The 20,369-nt window shown below is 41.2% G+C and overlaps 1 protein-coding gene across 6 annotated transcripts in view; it reads right to left on the bottom strand.

The window, feature by feature from the left end:
* The window catches only part of Lpin (phosphatidate phosphatase LPIN), a 100,367-nt gene that overhangs the window by 27,231 nt on the left and 52,767 nt on the right, over positions 1 to 20,369 (bottom strand). For 4 of the 6 annotated variants that reach the window (XM_067774387.1, XM_067774386.1, XM_067774385.1 and 1 more), the window contains exons 5-9: positions 8,528 to 8,657; positions 7,320 to 8,455; positions 7,160 to 7,256; positions 5,409 to 5,537; positions 3,349 to 3,538 (exon numbers count right to left, since the gene is read on the bottom strand). In XM_067774387.1, the coding sequence (XP_067630488.1) occupies positions 3,349 to 3,538; positions 5,409 to 5,537; positions 7,160 to 7,256; positions 7,320 to 8,455; positions 8,528 to 8,657 (1,682 nt within the window). The remainder of the gene's footprint in view (positions 1 to 3,348; positions 3,539 to 5,408; positions 5,538 to 7,159; positions 7,257 to 7,319; positions 8,456 to 8,527; positions 8,658 to 20,369) is intronic. The other 2 variants (XM_067774389.1, XM_067774390.1) reach the window with 1 other exon arrangement.

Here is a 20,369-nt window from a genome sequence, read left to right as displayed (position 1 = left end):
CATTAGAAAGAGAATTGTCACTCTTTGCTTGTCGTCATCATGTTTACGAACTTGTGCTCAAAAGTGTATTTAAAACTAAAATCCAAGAGGACAGTACCAGTCCCGAGATTCCACTATTTAAAAAGTTCAAAGATAACTGGAGAATATTAATCCTAATGCTATTGAATTCTGCGCTAATTTCGTAAAACAACATTTTTGTGAGACGATGATAAATGAATTGGTGGAGTTTTATTACAACGAACTGGAGAAGTCAATTGTATGAGATGATTATCGGGAACTGATTTAACCAGCTATTATTTTTTGGGAGGAAACTCCGAGAATGAAATTAAAATCAGACCTCCAGGGGCATTGCATCACGCACGATGGACGGCAAGAGCTATTTAATCTTTAAAGATATGTTTGTTGTAGTGTCAATTTAAAATGAACGTCAAGAACGAACAAGCGCTTAGAGATATCTCTTTATTCATTGTGACAGTTTATGTTAAGCCCTGGCTAAGATGCAGTTTAGCAGTAAACAAGTTGATTTCCAAAGCAGCTTTAGGAAAATTCAGTCATGACCTGTGGTATTTATCAGAAGAAATAACCCTGCTATCAATTTTTGATGACGACGTTGATGAACAAACATAGAAAAACATTGTAATTAACTTGAAAAGAGAAAGCTTTGGTGATTCCGGAAAGAGATACGTTCCATCGAAGGATGAAACGTCTATATCTTTATATGGTAAATACTAATTAATATCTTTTTTAAGCTGTGCTCACTATTTACTACATGCAAAACTTTTGTTCTTGTTTTAGAAAAATCTTTGAGTGATTTCATTACTTTTAGAAGCAAAAATATATTTTTGAGGTTAAAAGTTGACTGCAGTTTCCTTCAAAAAATAAATCTTCATGGGAAGAAAATGTAGCCTATGTAGAAGCAAAAAAGAGGATTTTGAGCTTAAACGCGGTTTATGACACAGCTGAAAGAGCTGTTAAACTTATGCAAGACTTTCATGGTTTGATAATTGCAGAAGAAGAACAAAAGCAGTTCCTATTACGCTGTGTGCAAGAACATAGATTGTAAAAAACAAACGTTAAAAAGAAAGCGTCCTGAGTAATTCTATTAATAATACTTAAATTAAACAATGTTTAATACAAATTTCCAATAGCATCTTAAAACAAAGCAATAAACATTTTCGTTAACCCAGCTACTAGATGGAGACAAAAACTGCTATTTTTGAGGTCCTGGCGGCACAAGTTAAAACTTACGAGGAAAGTTAAAAGTTGTTATTTAAGCATAGGTTTGCATACTAAACAGAATTAGAGGGTATGCGTTTTGATAATTGCAAAATGAAATATTTCGTTCATATAACGGACACCCTAATGTACATATATAGCTGGTAACCAAGCATGGAGTTCGCGAAGTTACTAGACTTTAGGAGAAATGGCTGAACGAGAAAACAGAGAGTATAAAAGCAGCGAAAGCTGAGTAGTCAGTAATCAGTTTGATTTAAGCACGCTATTGGTTGTGAAGTATAGGTGTTATTGTGAAGTACTATCAAAGTAGTCTAATAAAGACCATGTTGCAATACAGAATATTTGAGTTATTTATTCAACATTTTAGCGATTCGAGCGTTAGCAGAAGGTTTGGAATAAGCGTCATTTCCCAAAATTCGTTACAATACCATGGCTTACACAATCCTTGAGCGTTTATTACTCGAAAGCGAGCAACGTGGACGCGGTATATCACTTGCGCGACCCTATTACGGTTGTTAAAAACTGTACTCGTGGGGAGCAGCAAAAAAGGCAGACAAGATCTGTATATATTGTATCATTGTTGCTTGTATACAGCTCTCATATCCTGTCCCTGTGTTAGACCCCTAGTGAGCGAATCGCGGGGCTGTGGTTGGTTTCACCCCATACGCGAAGAAAGTTCAATTTTGGAGAAGTTCACAATAAATCATTCTCAATGTTCTACGCTGAAGGTGACAAAAAATTATCCTCTGCGAAGCTATGCCGTCTCTTTAGCCCTCTAAAATTACATTAAAGCATGCTCTTCTGAGCTATGTGCTCTTTTCGTTAAAAGAAGTTGGCAACAAAGTTTTCCCTCTATCTCCAAGGGCTAAGCGACCTCTTTACTTCTTTTAACCCAGTTGTTATAGCAATAGCCTAATACCCAATTCGACAAGCACTTTTCCATGGCTCTATTACCATGCCCATTATCAAGCCTGTTCGGTGGGTATTTCTCATGGCATTTGATTTACAATGTTGGGTATGTTAAGAAATAGTATACCCCAAAATCTGCAGTGTGTGGCAGGTTGAAAAAAAGTGCACCCTATGCAGTGTGTGGTAGGACGCCCATGTTGTAAAGGCAAGTTAGTTAAGTGTTGCAGGACACCACCTTCAATGACAAGCTAATGTTTAGGGCATAGAATATTGTGGCGAATTTTAGCATCACTAAGCTGTTAGTGAATAAAGGCATAACAACAATAAAGCAAGCTGCCACTCTCATGCAAATGAATACATGAATTTAATCCATTTACACACCTACATAAAAGGCGACGAAGAACAACTCACGCACACACTTGTTGTCATCAGCCGTTAGTTGCTCACACATACACACGCATATATGTAGCTCAATTATCAAGCAGGAGATACAGCAGTTCTAGAAGGCGAAGAGTTTAGACTTTAGTAGAAATATGCCAATGAAGCAACGGAGAGTATAAAAGCAGCGCAAGCTGAGTAATCAGTCATCGGTTTGATTTAAACACGCTATCAGTTGCGAAGTGAAGTTTAATTGTGAAGTATAATTGTATTGCTCCCAACGTAATCTAATAAAGACCATTTTGCTATACAGAATATTGGAGTAATTTGGCAGCTATGAATATATTCGTAGACGCGAACTGACGTTTTGATTCGATGTGACGAAAAGGTTATTACATCCTTTAATTGTTCTGCAGTAGTATAAAATTTCGGTTACTACTCTGATGCTCACAAAAGGTCGTTCACATCCCTTAAATGTGGAATTGTATTAGGCAAAGGGTCAGAATTAATGGTATTGGAACTTATGGGGGAGCTGCAGTGCAACCGGATGCTATTAGACCTAAAATGCAAAAGGTTTTAGATAGGCCTTATATCTTACCAAGGTAAGACGTTGCGATTGTACACCCGATTAGAAGCTATTTGGCACCGACCATCATGCAATGTAGTATTTGGCAATGAACATAGAGACTGCGTTGGAATACTGATCTACGTTATTAGATCCGTTGCGTGTCTGACACCGCGAGGCTGAACCGTACGATGGCAGGCACTCACGTTAAGCATATAATATTATATACGTTTATCTCATATTAATAATTAATAACTCACCACGCTCATCAATCTTGTCCTCCGGTTTTGTAATTTTTGTAGAGCTAGCAACAGCGCCCACCTGCGAACGTCGCCAGTTCCACCAGGACCGTTTTGATTGTGCAACAACGTCAGGTGTTGCGCCATCGGCTTCGATTTTTTGTGCCGTACCATCGGGTTTCACATTTATCATTAGCTGTTCGATGGCATCCTAAACATGTTATTCAAAGGATTTTTAATATAATTAGTACTGAGCACTTTTCGGCTGGGTATTGGACCAAACTAATTTTTTTACGAGTTTAATTTTGAGTAAAATAGTAATTTCCGCCGTTTTTCGAAGTTAGACTATTCCCAATATTTATATTTCTTTTAATTATTTAGGCAATTTACAAGGTGTTCTATTTGTCGTATGTGTTATGTTTTAGTGAAATTTTATAAGCCGTGGAAACAATTAAAAGCATACGACTTTACAAAATACGACGCTCTTGTGAACTACCTAATTATATTTATAATATTAAAAAGATAAAAATCTGGCGTGCAGTAGGAGTGCTGAGTACCGTTGTTTCCAAAAACTACTTTTTGATGCAGTTTGGCATAACAGTAACATCAAATATTGGAAACAGATAAGGTAATTCAACTTTATGGTGAGTTCACTTCCTATGCCCAAATTGATCCGTATGCATCACATTCCTCGTGTTCTAATGAAACGTGAACCAGATATGGATCACATTGTCATTGGATCGCAAAAATTCTTTTTGCCTGCCATGTGAAATTTTATCACAATAGCCCGTATCGCGTTTTCCATTTTTTAGAACACAATAGCCCTGGAATGGTGAATCCTTTGAATGACATATGTTAACTAGTGACCATCATATATTTTATTTCTAATTACTGTTTTTCTTTTGTACGGGTCTCTTTCTCTCTCTTATTTGGAATCAAAATCTATAAATACAGTTTTGGTTGTAAAGATGGAGATTCTGGCTATTAGCGAGCTTTGGGGAATTTTGGTCGTAGTACTTTTGTTAAAAAAAAATAAAAATAAATGTAAGGCGCGATAACCTCCGAAGAGATCTAAGGCCGAGCTTCTCTTCCAATTTGCGTCGTGCTCCTCTTGATTTTCCCTACGAATTGGCCGGACGGGACCTACATGTTTTATGCCGACTCCGAACGGCATCTGCAAGGCAGATGTGTTTTCACTGAGAGCTTTTCAATGCAGAAATACACCCGGAGCGCTTGCCAAACACTGCCAAGGGGCGACCCCGCTTAGAAAAATTGTCTTCTAATTGAAAAACCTTATTTCTAAAATTTTGATGTTGCTTTGCCCGGGGTGTTAACCCAGGGCATACGGTGTGGTAGGCGGAGCACGCTACCATCACACCACGGTGGTGCTTTTGTTTAGCTATATTTTATTAAAATAATTTGCTAAAAATAAACGATTGTGAGCACACAAAGAAATCTATTTGTACTATGGTACTATTGTGAATATTTGCACTGCATTACCGGCAGTTGCTCTCATACGCCAGATGGCAGCGCAAGAAGTAAGTTTTAATTGATTGATAGAACAGCTGATTTCTGTTGATATTTGATAAGAGACTTTTGATTGGTTTATTGTATGAGTAATGTTGATTTTTCATCCGTGATCGTACTTATAACACGACACGGGACCAGGTTTGATCTTCGAAAAAATTAAAAGCGAAAAAAAAGATGGCTGATCTGGTTATGCCAATCCGCATTAAATTGGGGCTGTCCGGTCGGTGTTCGGCCCTAACCGCAAACAACGTGAAAACATAACTGGCGAGTGAGCGCTTTTTTAATTTATTAGGAAGGATACAATTTCGAGCATCGTAAGGTAATATCTGTGTTTTGGAAACTAACTTCGAATAAACGGAGATATTTCTTTTTTACTTCTGGTTCGATTTATTTAAAAAAAAAAACTAAATATGCTCCAATGCCCTAAAAAAGAAATTAGTTTTCCAAACAGCGTAATTGATCGTTCTTTTGATTCACGAACTGGTTTTAAAATTTTAGTTTTAGCATTGAATTTTTTTTTAAGACATTAGTAGGCGTGCTTGTAAACTTACGTCAGTCAGTGGTTTCTGGAATGTTATTATGGTCATTACAATTGGACATGCAGCCGCCCAGGTATAGTACTTGCCATTCAGGCGTACAACTAGATTTGGCGACGAGAACAAGCTGGGATTTTCGCAAACCTAAGGTATTTTTGTGTAGGATTGCATTGATTAGTGTAATTAATTGTGGTATATTATATTATTTGGTAAGGAGGTAATACAAGCATAAATACTGTACATATTTAGTAATTAACTTCTATAAAATATAAAAATTTATTCTAACAAATTCTCGAAGATTTACATGTGATTCAAACCCGAAAACCCAAAACCCCGCTTAGAAAAATTTTCTTCTAATTGAAAAACCTTATTTCTAAAATTTTTGATGTTGCTTTGCCCGAGGCGTGAACCCAGGGCATACGGTGTGGTAGGCGGAGCACGCTACCATCACACCACGGTGGCCGCCGATGAGAATTGAGGAGATTACCGTTAAGGTATATCCTATTACCAATGGCGGAATTATAAAAGGTGGCAGCAGGATGAACTACATAGAAACATGAACGAAAATTCCATGAACTTTATTTTTGTATTCCGAGGATCTGTTTGGTTCCGCTATGCTAGTAGCCGCCAATTTAAAGGTCGGTTGCTAGAATGTGAGACAGCAGTTGACACCAAAAAGGCCGAAAATAGAGGCGGTGTTCCACAAGTGTTCCATGCTCGGTCTACTGCTGCGGAAATTTAAGTTTGACGGAGTATTGCGGCTCAAACTGCCCGAGGGGGTACACATCTTCGGGTTCGAGGATGATATGACATTGGTGATTACTGCTAAACAAACTTGCCAGCATCCAAGTGTGGCTTATGCAACTAGGTTTATGCTTACGGAGCGTAAAACAGATCGTTCTTATATAGAGTCGGAAGAAGGTTTAAAAGGTTGGGTTTAATGGCCCGCCCGTGAGGACCTCATATAGAATAAATGAGCCCATAGTGTTAGCAGAAGTTTGATCAGCGACCAAACTGTAAAACGCTATCAGAAACCAGGACATATGCTATAAAATAGCTCCATCCTCTTGGTAAATACCAGCAGCTTTTTAGGACCTATGCTACTTGCTGCTTCTAGGTCTGATAGCTGCGCCATTCCCAATAGTTGGAGTCTTAGCCCGGCGAGCGCAGGGCACGAAAACAAAGCGTACGAATGATATTAAAAAAATATACAAGTAAGAAAATTATTTAATTTAAAAAAAAATGTACAAGTAAAAACCATAAAAACAGATGAACATAAAAATAAAATACAAAAATAAATAAAATAAAGATGGAAGGAGCCTATAAAAAACAATACTTTAAAATAATTCCGCCCTCAAAAATGCTTTTACATTGCGATATTGCATGTATTTTACAACATTGAACAATTTTGTGTGAACAACTGGCGCCAGTGCGAAGAAGAAGCGACTGGCGCGCCTTGTTACAGGGCCATAGCCGTTTAAACGGTCAAAAGCCAATTAAACAAAGAAGAAGAACAAGATTGAGGAAACGAGTTATTTCAGCCATTGCAGTTCCGATATGTAAAAAATACTTTATAATACAATAATTAAAACTATTATCTCAATTCAAGGTTGTCTCATATAAAATCCATCCAAAAATTTATAAAATAGTGCAAATTTGTTTAGTATAACAATTTAGAAGCATCTAATTTTCGCAAAGCATGATCAATAAATAAAAAAAAAACTCTAAATCAAATTAAATGATTTTATAACTAACAATCAACTTACATCGGAATATTTAATAAGATGTTGATCGAATTCCTCATCTGATGGTTCGCCTTTATCATTTACGCCACACAAAGACATGGCAACAAAGTCCAGATACCTATTTAAATAAAATTTCAAAACATTACGTTCAATTTTAACTAAATATTCATTCAACGCTCACTTTTGATCTTGTGGCTTGAACTCATCATAATCAGAATCAACGCTCTTTTGGCCCTCCATTGAACTGGGCGATTGTGGTAAGCTTGTACCATTGCCACTTTCACGATCATCATCCACGGAGGAGTGCAGCAAGTTGTTGTTGTTTGCAGGAGTTTGCGTATTTGTTGCTGCTACATTGGGTGGTTTTATTAGTGTTAATGGTTGTGGAAAATATAAAGCTGCCATTTCTGGATCCATGCCTTCTGCATCCAACTCTGATAAATAGACACCACCACCATCTGTAGCTTGTTTACGAATTTTATTTGTTTTCTTCATAAAATTAAACATGCCGCTTAACATAGAATTACGTTGCGCTTGTGCCGATTGATCGCCATTACCGTCAACTTTCTCACTCAATTCGGGTGTTGGCAATTGACCCCATTTCCATGATGCTGAATTCGTCATTAATTCAGCATCGACATCTTTTTCGCGTAATGATGTCTCTAATTCACTATCGCTTTGTATGGGCGTAGAGGGTCGTCCAATGCCACCACGGCCAATACAACTGCTGGCTCCACCAGTTGGTGTAACTTCCGTATCGCTAAAAAAATGTATATCTAAATCTGGTATACGCGTGCTAGGCATTACCGGTGATGTTTGGCACGTTTCACTGAGGGGACTCTCATCGCCAGGTGTAGATGTAACTATAACTGTAGACTGTTGTTGTTGTTCAGTGTTTGCTTTACCGTTGGCGATTTCTTCATTTGATGATGAATGTGTATTATTGGATATAGATATACCATCACCTTCATCCCCATTCATATTATTTCCATTGGCACCGGCATCGCCAGGCGCTGTACTACCAATCGAACTACTTGACGAAGATACACGTTGTGCATTCTTTTTCTTCATTTGTGACTTCTTGCGTCGTTTCTTCTTGCCACCCTTCGATTCGTCTTTTTGACTAGTATTATTGTTAGAAATAATATCGATAGGTGCGGAAACAGCGTGTGAAGTCACTGACTGTGTAGCTGTAGTTTCCTTTGTGGCATTATCATCACTTTTTGCCGAAAGTACTGTAACTACTGGAATTGGTGTAGCACTTGCGATTGATTTTCGCTGTGACTTATTTTCTGCTTGACTAGGAGTTATAGGTTCCTGTAGAAAAAAAGGAATTTAAAGAAGTTATACAATCATCCAGTTTGTGTGCTTCTTTATTTGGCGACTTACCTGTTCTCTGTCAGCGGCGTCAAATTGAAAGATCTCTTCATGCTCGGCCCATTCCTGTCGCAATTTTTGTGTAGTGTATTCTTTCAATTTTTCGGCAAGATTACGGCGTTCCAAAACATTGTCGGTATGCCTAAAAAGATTTATCTATATACATAAGTATTTAAATTCTTTTTTAAGCTTTTCTTATTTTTATTTCAAATTAATTAATTAATATATAATATATTCTATCTCCTAGATAAGAGCCTCGCGCCACCTATCGATTAATTTTTACCCTCATAGCTTAGGTAAGGTTCAATGTCTGAGACGAAAAATCACTACACAATGGCCCCTATGGCCTAACATTCCCTCACTTTTGCTGGACCACCTACCATGTTTCGAACCACTGATGGAGTAAATAAAATTTAGCTGTCGCCCTAATTTACACCGTTGAACAAGAAAAGCAAAGCAGGTTGATCTCGGCAAATGTATAGAATGTGCAGTCCAAATACTATTTATTTATTTATTTATTCAGTCTATGAACATAGAGTTCTTACAGACTGCCAATAATGGTAGATACAAAAAATATCATCATCATCATCATTTATTGCAAAAATAGTATTAGTACAATAAGATCTAGGATCTTTTATAGTACAACAAAAAGATAAATCGCAATGTAAAAAAGACAACACACAAAGATAACAAAATATACATGTAAATATATAGATTACAATAAATTATAAGTTCTTATAACTAACAAATTAAAAACAATTAAATAGCTGACTTTAAAATATTTATAAGAGCGTCCCTACACATTGAAAAATCAAGCTCAATAGAAGATGAAATCTTATTGAATTCGTTCAGGGCGCGTGCAATTGGCGCATTTCTTCCAAAATTGGTTCTAATATTGATACCGTAAAACGGGCAAACATTACGAAGATTCCTCCTTGGAACATTAAAATTAATTTCCACAAGAAGGGCAGCGCAGTCTACATCTCCGTGGATAATGCCAAACAAGAAAGTCAAGTAGAGAATAGATCTCCCGGCTTCTAGGGATTTAAGATTCAAAAGAAGTAAACGAGCAGTATATGGAGGAAGAGGGTATCTAAACCTTAATGACCGTAAAGCATCCTTAGATGCAACAGAAATCTAGCGCAAGAGAAGCATGAGCTAATGTCATTGATGAATAAGACAAAAAGTATCGTTCCTAAAATACTACCCTGCGGAACGCCCGATGTCGCCAAGAAGGGATCTGATGATACCCCATCAATAGAGAAGGCACACCATTTGTTACTTAGATATGATTTTAGCCATTGCAAGAAGGTTGAGTGAAAGCCAAGGCAGTACAGTTTGTGAATTAGAATATCATGCGATACCTTATCAAAATCTTTGGAAAAGTCGGTGTAAATACCGTCGACCTGATGAAAAGGCAGAGATACAATATTTACCGAACTCCACAAGATTGGAAATGGTAGAGCGCCCAGAAACAAACCAATGCTTTTTCGGACAGATCAAGTACTTCACTGAAAAATAAATCTTTTCCTTGACAATGCACTCAAATAGCTTAGAAACAGTGGAAAGCTTTGAAACTGGTCTGTAATTGCAGACATCAGTCTTACTGCCAGATTTATAAATAGGAGTTATCGAGGCGATTTTCCAAGCATCAATAAAATCACCAAAGCTAATTGACAAATTGAAGATGATCTCTAACGGGATAACTAGGGAAGTGCATCCTTTTAGCAAGACAACCGAGAGACCATCAGTGTCAGCTTTAGTAGAGTTACTCAGTTTCGAGATACGACTGACGATATCTTCAAATGAAATTGACATGAACCAAAATTTAGGGACGAAGAAATTTCAGACGAAAAGTCGGACGAGGGAATAACATCATGGTTAGCAAAATTAGAACTAAAAAATTCAGCAAACGCGTTAGCCACATCGTGGGGAGTGTTAGCAGGTCTGTCATTGTAGAAGACAGTATCAGGCACCGAGGAGCAAGATTTCTTCGACTTAACGAAATTCCAGAATGCTTTCGGATTAGACTTTATATTTGTCTCAAAGCTTGTAATGTAGTTTCTGTAAAGAAACTTCTCTAGACAGTTGAACTCCTTCATATAATGTTTATATTTGTTAAAAAATAACGGGTTTTTGGTTCTTTTAAACTTTTTGAAGAACTTGTTTCTTAAATTCTTCAACTTTTTTATTCTTGTTGTGCACCATGGTAACCTATATAGTTTCCTTTTCACAACTGGTACATGCTTCGTACAAAGATCAAAGAGAGTCGACTTAAATATTTCAAAGCAATGACCAACATCAGAGATGGAAAGCATATTGGCCCAGTCTATTTCTGCTAGATCCTGATCGAGTCTAGAAAAGTCACACTTCGCAAAGTTAAATGAAAAATTATCAATTAAAGAGCGAGCTCCAAACTCATAAAATTCGAGTTTAAGAATTAAAGCAGAATGGTGCATATCCATCGATTAGATCTAATATTCTATCGAGCCTGTTTGTGAAACTATTGATTTGATGCAAATTTATACTTAAAATATTATCTACTAGCCTTTACCCGCGGCCCCGTCCGCAAGGAGAAAATTAAATATATGGGATATTCACGTTAGCCTGCTTATCAAGTTATCTGTTTAAAAAGATGTTTCTGTCTAATACATTTTATTTTTGTAATTGAGTAAAAAAAGAACTAAATGAGCTGATAACCTGATAGGATCCCCAAATGATCCCGAAATTATCCAGAAAAATCCACGAAATGACCCCGACGCTATCGCGGACAGATCCCGAAAACCATCTAGAAATGCCACGGAAGGGTCTCCAAAAGTTCCCGGAATATTCCCAAAAACCCCGAAATGACAACGACACGATTCTAAACTTATCCAGAGAACCACAAAGAAATGATGCCTGAAGGGTACCAAAATGATCCCGAAATAGTCCCGAAAAAGTTCCGAAATGACCCTGACGGGCTCCCGGACGGTTCTCAAAAACCATCCAGAAAATATCCAGGAAGGGTCCTTAGGGGATCCACGACGGATCGCGAAAACCATACAGAAATTATTCCGGAAGGGTCCCAAAATGATCCCGTATTAGTCCCGAAAAAGTCCTGAAAGGACCCCGACGGGATCCCAGACGGATTCCGAAAACTATCCAGAAATGATGCCGGAAAGATCCTCAAATGATCCCCTAATAGTCCCGAAATGACCCTGACGGGATCTCGAACGGACTCCTAAATGACCCTGACGGGATCCCGGACAGATCTCGAAATCCATCCAGAAATGATCTTGGAAGGGCCCAAAATAATCCCGAAACAATCTCTGAAAAGTCCAGAAATTACCCCGACGGGATCCCGCACGGATCCCAAAAACTATCCAGAAATGATCCCGAAATGACCGAAAACCATCCAGAAATTATACCGGAAGGGACCCCAAATGATCCCGAATACCATACAGAAATGATGCCGGAAAATACCCCAAATGATCCCGAAATAGTCCCGAAAAAGTTCCGAAATGACCCGGAAGGGATCCCGGACGGATCCCGAAAACCATCCAGAAATTATGCCGAAAGGGTCCCCAAATGATCCGATACCAGTCGATAAAAAGTCCCGAAATAACCCCGACGGGATCCCGGACGGATCCTCAAAATCATATAGAAATGATGCCGGAAGGTACCCCAAATGATCCCGAAATAGTCCCGAAATGACCCTGGCAGGATCCCGTACGGATCCCGAAAACCATCCAGAAATGATGCCGAAAGGCTCCCCTAATTATCCCGTATTAGTTCCGAAAAAGTTCTGAAATGACCCCGACGGAATTCCTGACGGATCCCGAAAAGCATCCAGAAATAATGCCGAAAGGGTCCCCAAATCATCCCGTATTAGTCGAGAAAAAGTCCTGAATTGACCCCGTTGGGATCCCGGATGGATCCCGAAAACTATCCAGAAATGATGCCGGAAGGTATCCCGAAATAGTCCCGAAATGACCCTGACGGGATCCCGGACGGATCCCTAAAACCATCTAGAAATGGTGCCGGAAGGTACCTCACATGATCCTGAAACAGTACCGAAATGACCCCGACGGGATCCCGAACGGATCCCATAAACCATCTAGAAATGGTGCCGGAAGGTATCTCAAATGATCCCGAAATAGTACCGAAATGACCATGACGGGATCCCGGACGGATACCGAAAACCATCTAGAAATGATGCCGGAAGGTACCCCAAATGATCCCGAAATATTCCCGAAATGACCCCGACGGGATTCAGGACGGATCCCGAAAACCATCCAGAAATGATGCCGAAAGCGTCCCCAAATGATCCCGTATTAGTCGAGAAAAAGTCCCGCAATGACACTGACGGGTTCCCGGACGGATCCCGAAAAGCATCCAGATATGATGCCGAAAGGGTCCCCAAATGATCCCGTATAAGTCGAGAAAAAGTCCCGAAATGACCAAGACGGGATCCCGGACGGATCCCGAAAACCATCCAGAAATGATGCCGAAAGCGTCCCCAAATGATCCCGTATTAGTCGAGAAAAAGTCCCGAAATGACCCCGACGGGTTCCCGGACGGATCCCGAAAAGCATCCAGATATGATGCCGAAAGGGTCCCCAAATGACCCCGTATAAGTCGAGAAAAAGTCGCGAAATGACCAAGACGGGATCCCGGACGGATCCCGAAAACCATCTAGCAATGGTGACGGAAGCTACCCTAAATGATCCTGTATTAGTCGAGAAAAAGTCTCAAAATTATCACGACGGGATCCCGGACGGATCCCGAAAACCATCTAGAAATGATGCCGGAATGTACCCCAAATGATCCCGAAATGGCCCCGACGGGATCCCGGACGGATCCCGAAAACCATCCAGAAATGATGCCGAAAGCGTCCCCAAATGATCCCGTATTAGTGGAGAAAAAGTCCCGAAATGACCCCGACGGATTCCCGGACGGATCCCGAAAAGCATCCAGATATGATGCCGAAAGGGTCCCCAAATGATCCTGTATAAGTCGAGAAAAAGTCCCGAAATGACCAAGACGGTATCCCGGACGGATCCCGAAAACCATCCAGAAATGATGCCGAAAGCGTCCCCAAATGATCCCGTATTAGTCGAGAAAAAGTCCCGAAATGACCCCGACGGGTTCCCGGACGGATCCCGAAAAGCATCCAGATATGATGCCGAAAGGGTCCCCAAATGATCCCGTATAAGTCGAGAAAAAGTCCCGAAATGACCAAGACGGGATCCCGGACGTATCCCGAAAATCATCCAGAAATGATGCCGAAAGCGTCCCCAAATGATCCCGTATTAGTCGAGAAAAAGTCCCGAAATGACCCCGACGGGATCCCGGACGGATCCCGAAAACCATCTAGAAATGATGCCGGAAGGTACCCCAAATGATCCCGAAATAGTCCCGAAATTACCCCGACGGGATCCCGGACGGATCCCGAAAACCATCCAGAAATGATGCCGAAAGCGTCCCCAAATGACCCCGTATTAGTCGAGAAAAACTCCCGAAATGACCCCGACGGGTTCCCGGACGGATCCCGAAAAGCATCCAGATATGATGCCGAAAGGGTCCCCAAATGATCCCGTATAAGTCGAGAAAAGGTCCCGAAATGACCAAGACGGGATCCCGGACGGATCCCGAAAACCATCTAGCAATGATGACGGAAGCTACCCTAAATGATCCTGTATTAGTCGAGAAAAAGTACCGAAATTACCACGACGGGATCCCGGACGGATCCAGAAAACCATCTAGAAATGAAGCCGGAAGGTACTCCAAATGATACCGAAATAGTCCCGAAATGACTCTGACGGGATCCCGGACGGATCCCGAAAACCATCTAGAAATGAAGCCGGTAGGTACCCCAAATGATCACGAAATAGTACCGAAATGACCGTGACGGGATCCCGTACGGATCCCGAAAACCATCTAGCAATGATGCCGGAAGCTACCCCAAATGATACCGTATTAGTCGATAAAAAGTCCCTAAATTACGCCGACGGGATCCCGGACGGGTTCAGAAAACCGTCTAGAAATGAAGCCGGAAGGTACCCCAAATGATCCCGAAATAGTCCCAAAATTACCCTGAAGGGATCCCGAACGGATCCCGAAAACCATACAGAAATGATGCCGAAAAGGTCCCCAAATGATCCCGTATAAGTCGAGAAAAAGTCCCGAAATGACCATGACGGGATCCCGAACGGATCCCGAAAACCATACAGAAATGATGCCGAAAAGGTCCCCAAATGATCCCGTATTAGAAGCGAAAAAGTCCCGAAATGACCCCGACGGGATCCCGAACGGATCCCGAAAACCATCCAGAAATGATGCCGGAAGAGCCCCCAAATGATCCCGAAAAAGTCCCCAAATTACCCCGACGAGATCCCGGACGGATCCCGAAAACCATCCAGAAATGATGCCGAAAGGGTCCCCAAATGATCCCGTATTAGTCGCGAAAAAGTCCTGAAATGACCCCGACGGGATGCCGGACGAATCCCGAAGACCATCCAGAAATGATGCCTAAAGGGACCCAAAATAACCCCGAAAAAGTCCCGTAATGATCCCGGCAACCATCAAGAATTTATCTCTCGAAGGTACGCAAATGATCCCGAAAGTACCCCGACGGGATCCCGGACGGATGCCGAAAACCATCCAGAAATGATGCCGGAAGGGTCCCCAAATGATCGCGAAATAATCCCGAAATGATTCCGGAATAGTCCCGAAAATGTCCCAAAATAACCCCGACGGGATCCCGGACGGATCCCGAAAACTATACAGAACTGATCCCGGAAGGGTCCTAAAATGATCCCGAAATAGTCCCGAAAAAGTCCCGAAATTACCCCGGCGGGATCCCGGACCGATCCCGAAAACCATCCGGAAATGAACCCGGAAGGGCCTCGATATGACCCTTACGGGATTACAAATAAGGTGAAACTAATTATAAAACCATGTTAATAAGGCAGCAGTCGCATTGGAGCGAATGAAAAGTTACATAGAAACATACTGGTAAAGCTAATAAAAGCGTGCTAATAAAAACAATTGAAGGAGGGCGGATGGCGGGTGTAGAAGGAGAGGACTACTGATCGTTCCTCCAAAATTGTCTAGATCTCGATCTGTATGTGTCAGATACCAAAAACTATTGATTTAGGAGAAAATTTATATTGAGTTATAACAATTTATAGATTTTACACCAGAGGGTGATAAAGGGGGGGAGGGGGGCGGCGGAGTGTTTCACTGCTTACTTTGTAAGCCCTCGATTTATTTGACCCCTTGAGTCTGTGATATTGGTGAAGGCCAGTATACGTAAAGTTATAATGAGTAAAAATTATTAAAAAGTAATTGCTCGAAGGGGTCGTGGAACCCCCACCCCTCTTTCCATGTTCGAAAAAAATTTCGCTAGTAGACTACTGTCTGTGTCCCAAATTTCATCAAAATCCGTGTAGCCATTCTGGCGTGATTCAGTCGCAAAGACGAAAAAATATAATAATTAAATCATAACTGTTCCTAGGGGGCGGAGACCCCGCCCATTTTGAAAAATATATAGCTAGTAGATCCTTCTAGACTATTGGCTATATGTGTGCAAAATTTCATCCAAATCGGTCCAGCCGTTCTTGCGTTATTGAGTCACAAAGACAAACGTCTGGACAAACATCCAAACATCCAAACATCTTAACATCCAAACTTTGCCATTTATAATATATATTAGATACTAGCCTTTACCCGCGGCCCCGTCCGCAAGGAGAAAATAAAATATATGTGCTATTCACGTTAGCCTGCTTATCAAGTTATCTGTTTAAAAATTATTTTTGTCTAATTTATTTTATTTTTGTAATTTAGTAAAAAAATAGAACTAAATGAGAAGATAAGCTGAAAGGCACGCTTTCATGAATAGTATAATACAGTTTTTTCGAAAAAATACATTTTATTTTTAAATTAAATTAACTGATATGAAAGGGGTGAAAGAATTACTACTCATAAAACAAAGGAGTGAAACTACAATTAGCTAAAACCAAAGAGAATTTTTTATATGAAAATAGTGTTGCTTTTTGGGGTATTTAGTTGGTTAAAATATTACAAAAAGTGTAATTATATTTATAAGAGTTCGTTACACGATTAATTTAAAAAACTGAAAAATAGAACGAAAAAGCTGTATAAGATTGAAGATAAAACATACCGAATTTTACTTACGAATAAATAGCAGCAAATCCACGCCCATAAAAGCTCATAATTTAAAAAGGCATGTATGCTGAACTACCGGTTACGAAGAGACCTAAAATGATCCCGGAAGGGTCCCAAGATGATACTAAAATTCCAGGACAGATCCCGAAAATCATCCAGAAATTAACCAGGAGGGGTCCCAAAATGATTCAGAAATAGTCCCGAAATTACCCTTATGGGTTCCCATACAGATCTCGAAAACCATCCAGAAATGATACCGAAAGGTTCCCCAAATCATTCCGTATTAGTCCCGAAAAAGTACAGGAATGGCCCCGACGGGATTCCTGACGGATCCCGAAAACCATCCAGAAATTATGCCGGAAGTGACACCAAATGATCCCGAAATGGCCCCGACGGGATCCCGGTTGGATCCCGAAAACCATACTGAAATGACGTCGGAAAATACCCCAAAATGATCCCGAAATAGCCCCGAAATGACCCCTACGGGATCCCGAACGGATCCCTAGAACCATCCAGAAATGATGCCCTGAAATTACCCCGATGGTGTCCCGAAAACCATCCAGAAATGATGCCGGAAGGGACCCCAAAAAATCCCGAAAAAGTCCCGAAATTACCCGAAGGGATCCCGGACGGATACCGAAAACCATCTAGAAATAATGCCGGTAGGTACCCCAAAATGATCCCGAAACAGTCCCAAAATGACCCCGTCGGGATCCCGGACGGATCCCTAGAACCATCCAGAAATGATGCCCTGAAATTACCCCGATGGTGTCCCGAAAACCATCCAGAAATGATGCCGGAAGGGACCCCAAAAAATCCCGAAATGACACGAAGGGATCCCGGACGGATACCGAAAACCAACCAAAAATGATGCCGGTAGGTACCCCAAATGATCCCGAAAAAGTCCTGAAATGACACTGGCGGGATCCCGGACGGATACCGAAAACGATCCAGATAGGATACCGGAAAGGTCCTCAAATGATCCCCTAATAGCCCCGAAATTACCCTCACGGGATCCCGAAAACCATCCAGAAATGATGCCAGAAGGGATCCCAAATGATCCCGAAAAAGTCCCAAAATGACCCCGACGGGATCCTGGACGAATACCGAAAACCATCCAGAAATGATGCCGGAAAGGACCCAAAATGATCTCGAAAAAGTCCCAAAATGACCCCGACGGGATCCCGTACGAATACCGAAAACCATCCAGAAATGATGCCGGAAGGGACCCCAAAAAATCCCGAAAAAGTCCCGAAATGACCCCGACGGGATCCCGGACGGATACCGAAAACCATCCAGAAATGATGCCGGTAGGTACCCCAAATGATCCCGAAAGTCCTGAAATGACCCCGGTGGGATCCCGGACGGATACCGAAAACCATCCAGATAGGATGCCGGAAAGGTCCTCAAATGATCCCCTAATAGTCCCGAAATTACCCTCATGGGATGCCGACGGATCCCGAAAACCATCCAGAAATGATGCCGGTAGGTACCCCAAATGATCCCGAAAAAGTCCCAAAATTACCCCGACGGGATCCCGGACGAATCCCGAAAACCATCCAGAAATGATGCCGGAAGGGAACCCAAATGATCCCGTATTAGTCGAGAAAAAGTCCTGAATTTACCCCGTCGGGATCCCGGACGGATCCCGAAAACTATCCAGAAATGATGCCAGAAGGTATCCCGAAATAGTCCCGAAATGACCCTGACGGGATCCCGGACGGAACCCTAAAACCATCTAGAAATGGTGCCGGAAGGTACCTCAAATGATACCGAAATAGTACCGAAATGACCCCGACGGGATCCAGGACGGATCCCGAAAACCATCTAGAAATGATGCCGGGAAGTACCCCAAATGATCGCGAAATAGTCCCGAAATGATCCCGGAATAGTCCCGAAAATGTCCCAAAATAATCCCGACGGAATCCCGGACGGATCCCGAAAACTATACACAAATGATCCCGGAAGGGTCCCAAAATAATCCCGGAATAGTCCCGAAAAAGTCCAGAAATGACCCCGGCGGGATCGCGGACGGATCCCGAAAACCATCCAGAAATGATCCCGGAAGGGTCTCGATAAGACCCAAACGGGATTACAAATAGGGTGAAGATAATTATAAAACCATGTTAATAAGGCAACAGGCGCGTTGGAGCGAATGAAGAGTTACAAAGAAACATACAGGTAAAGCTAATAAAAGCGGGCTAATAAAAACAATTGAAGGAGGGCGGATGGCGGGAGGAGGAGAGTACCACTGATCGTTTTTCCAAAAATGTTTAGATCTCGATCTGTATGAGCCAGATACCAAAAATTATTGATTTTAGGACAAAATTTACATTGAGTTATAACAATTTATAGATTTTGCACGAGAGGGGAAAGGAGGGGGGGGGGGGGTGTATCACTGCTCGCTTTGTAAGCCCTCGACTTATTTCACCCATTGAGTTTGTAATATTGGTGAAGGTCAGTATACGTAAAGTCATAATGTGTAAAAATTGTTAAAAAAGTAATTATTCGAAGGGGTCGTGGAACCCCCTTTCCATGTTCGAAAAAAATTTCGCCAGTAGCCTATTATCTCTGTCCCAAATTTCATCAAAATCCGTGTAGCCATTCTGGCGTGATTCAGTCGCAAAGACGAAAAAATATAATAGTTAAATTATAACTGTTCCTAGGGGGCGGAGACCACGCCCCTTTTGAAAAATATATAGCTAGTAGATCCTTCTAGACTATTGGTTATATGTGTGCAAAATTTCATCCAAATCGGTCCAGCCGTTCTTGCGTGATTGAGTCACAAAGACAAACGTCTGGACAAACATCCAAACATCCAAACATCTTCACATCCAAACTTTGCCATTTATAATATACTAGCCTTTACCCGCGGCCCCGTCCGCAAGGAAAATTTTAAATATATGGGCTATTCGCGTTAGCCTGCTTATTATCTGTTTAAAATTTTGTTTTCTGTCTAATGCATTTTATTTTTGTAATTGAGTAAAAAAAAGAACTAAATGAGCTGATAACCTGAAAGGATCCCAAATGATCCCGAAATTATCCAGAAAAAGCTACGAAATGACCCCAACGCTATCGCGGACGGATCCCGAAAACCATCCAGAAATGCCCCGAAAGGGTCTCCAAAAGTTCCCCGAATAGTCCCAAAAAAACCCGAAATGAGAGCGACACGATTCTAGACGTATGTAGAGAACCACACAGAAATGATCCCTGAAGGTATTCCAAAATGATCCCGAAAAGGTTCCGAAATGACCCTGACGGGCTCCCGGGCGGATCTCAAAAACCATCCAGAAAATATCCAGGAAGGGTCCCTAAATTATCCCGACTAACTCCAGAAAAAGTTCCGAAATGGCTCCGAGGGGATCCACAATGGATCGCGAAAACCATACAGAAATGATTCCGGAAGGATTCGAAAATGATCCCGAAATAGTCCGGAATTGACCCAGATGGGATCCCGCACAGATCCAGAAATGATCCCAGAAGGGTGCAAAAACTATCCCGGAAAAGTAACAAAAAATCCCGAAATGGCTCCTACGGCATCCCGGACGGATCCAGAAATGATCTCGGAAGGGTCCCCAAATGATCCCAAAATGGTCCCGAAATGACCCTGATGGATCCGGCAAACCATCAAAAAATTATACCGAAAGGGTCCCAAAATGATCCCGAAATAATACAGAAAAAGTCA

This window comes from Eurosta solidaginis, chromosome 3 (genome assembly GCF_040869045.1).
Source record: "Eurosta solidaginis isolate ZX-2024a chromosome 3, ASM4086904v1, whole genome shotgun sequence".
In the NCBI taxonomy this organism is placed as follows: domain Eukaryota; kingdom Metazoa; phylum Arthropoda; class Insecta; order Diptera; family Tephritidae; genus Eurosta; species Eurosta solidaginis.
The sequence above is the reverse complement of the archived record's forward strand: the minus strand, read 5'-3'. Positions and strand labels throughout refer to the sequence as shown.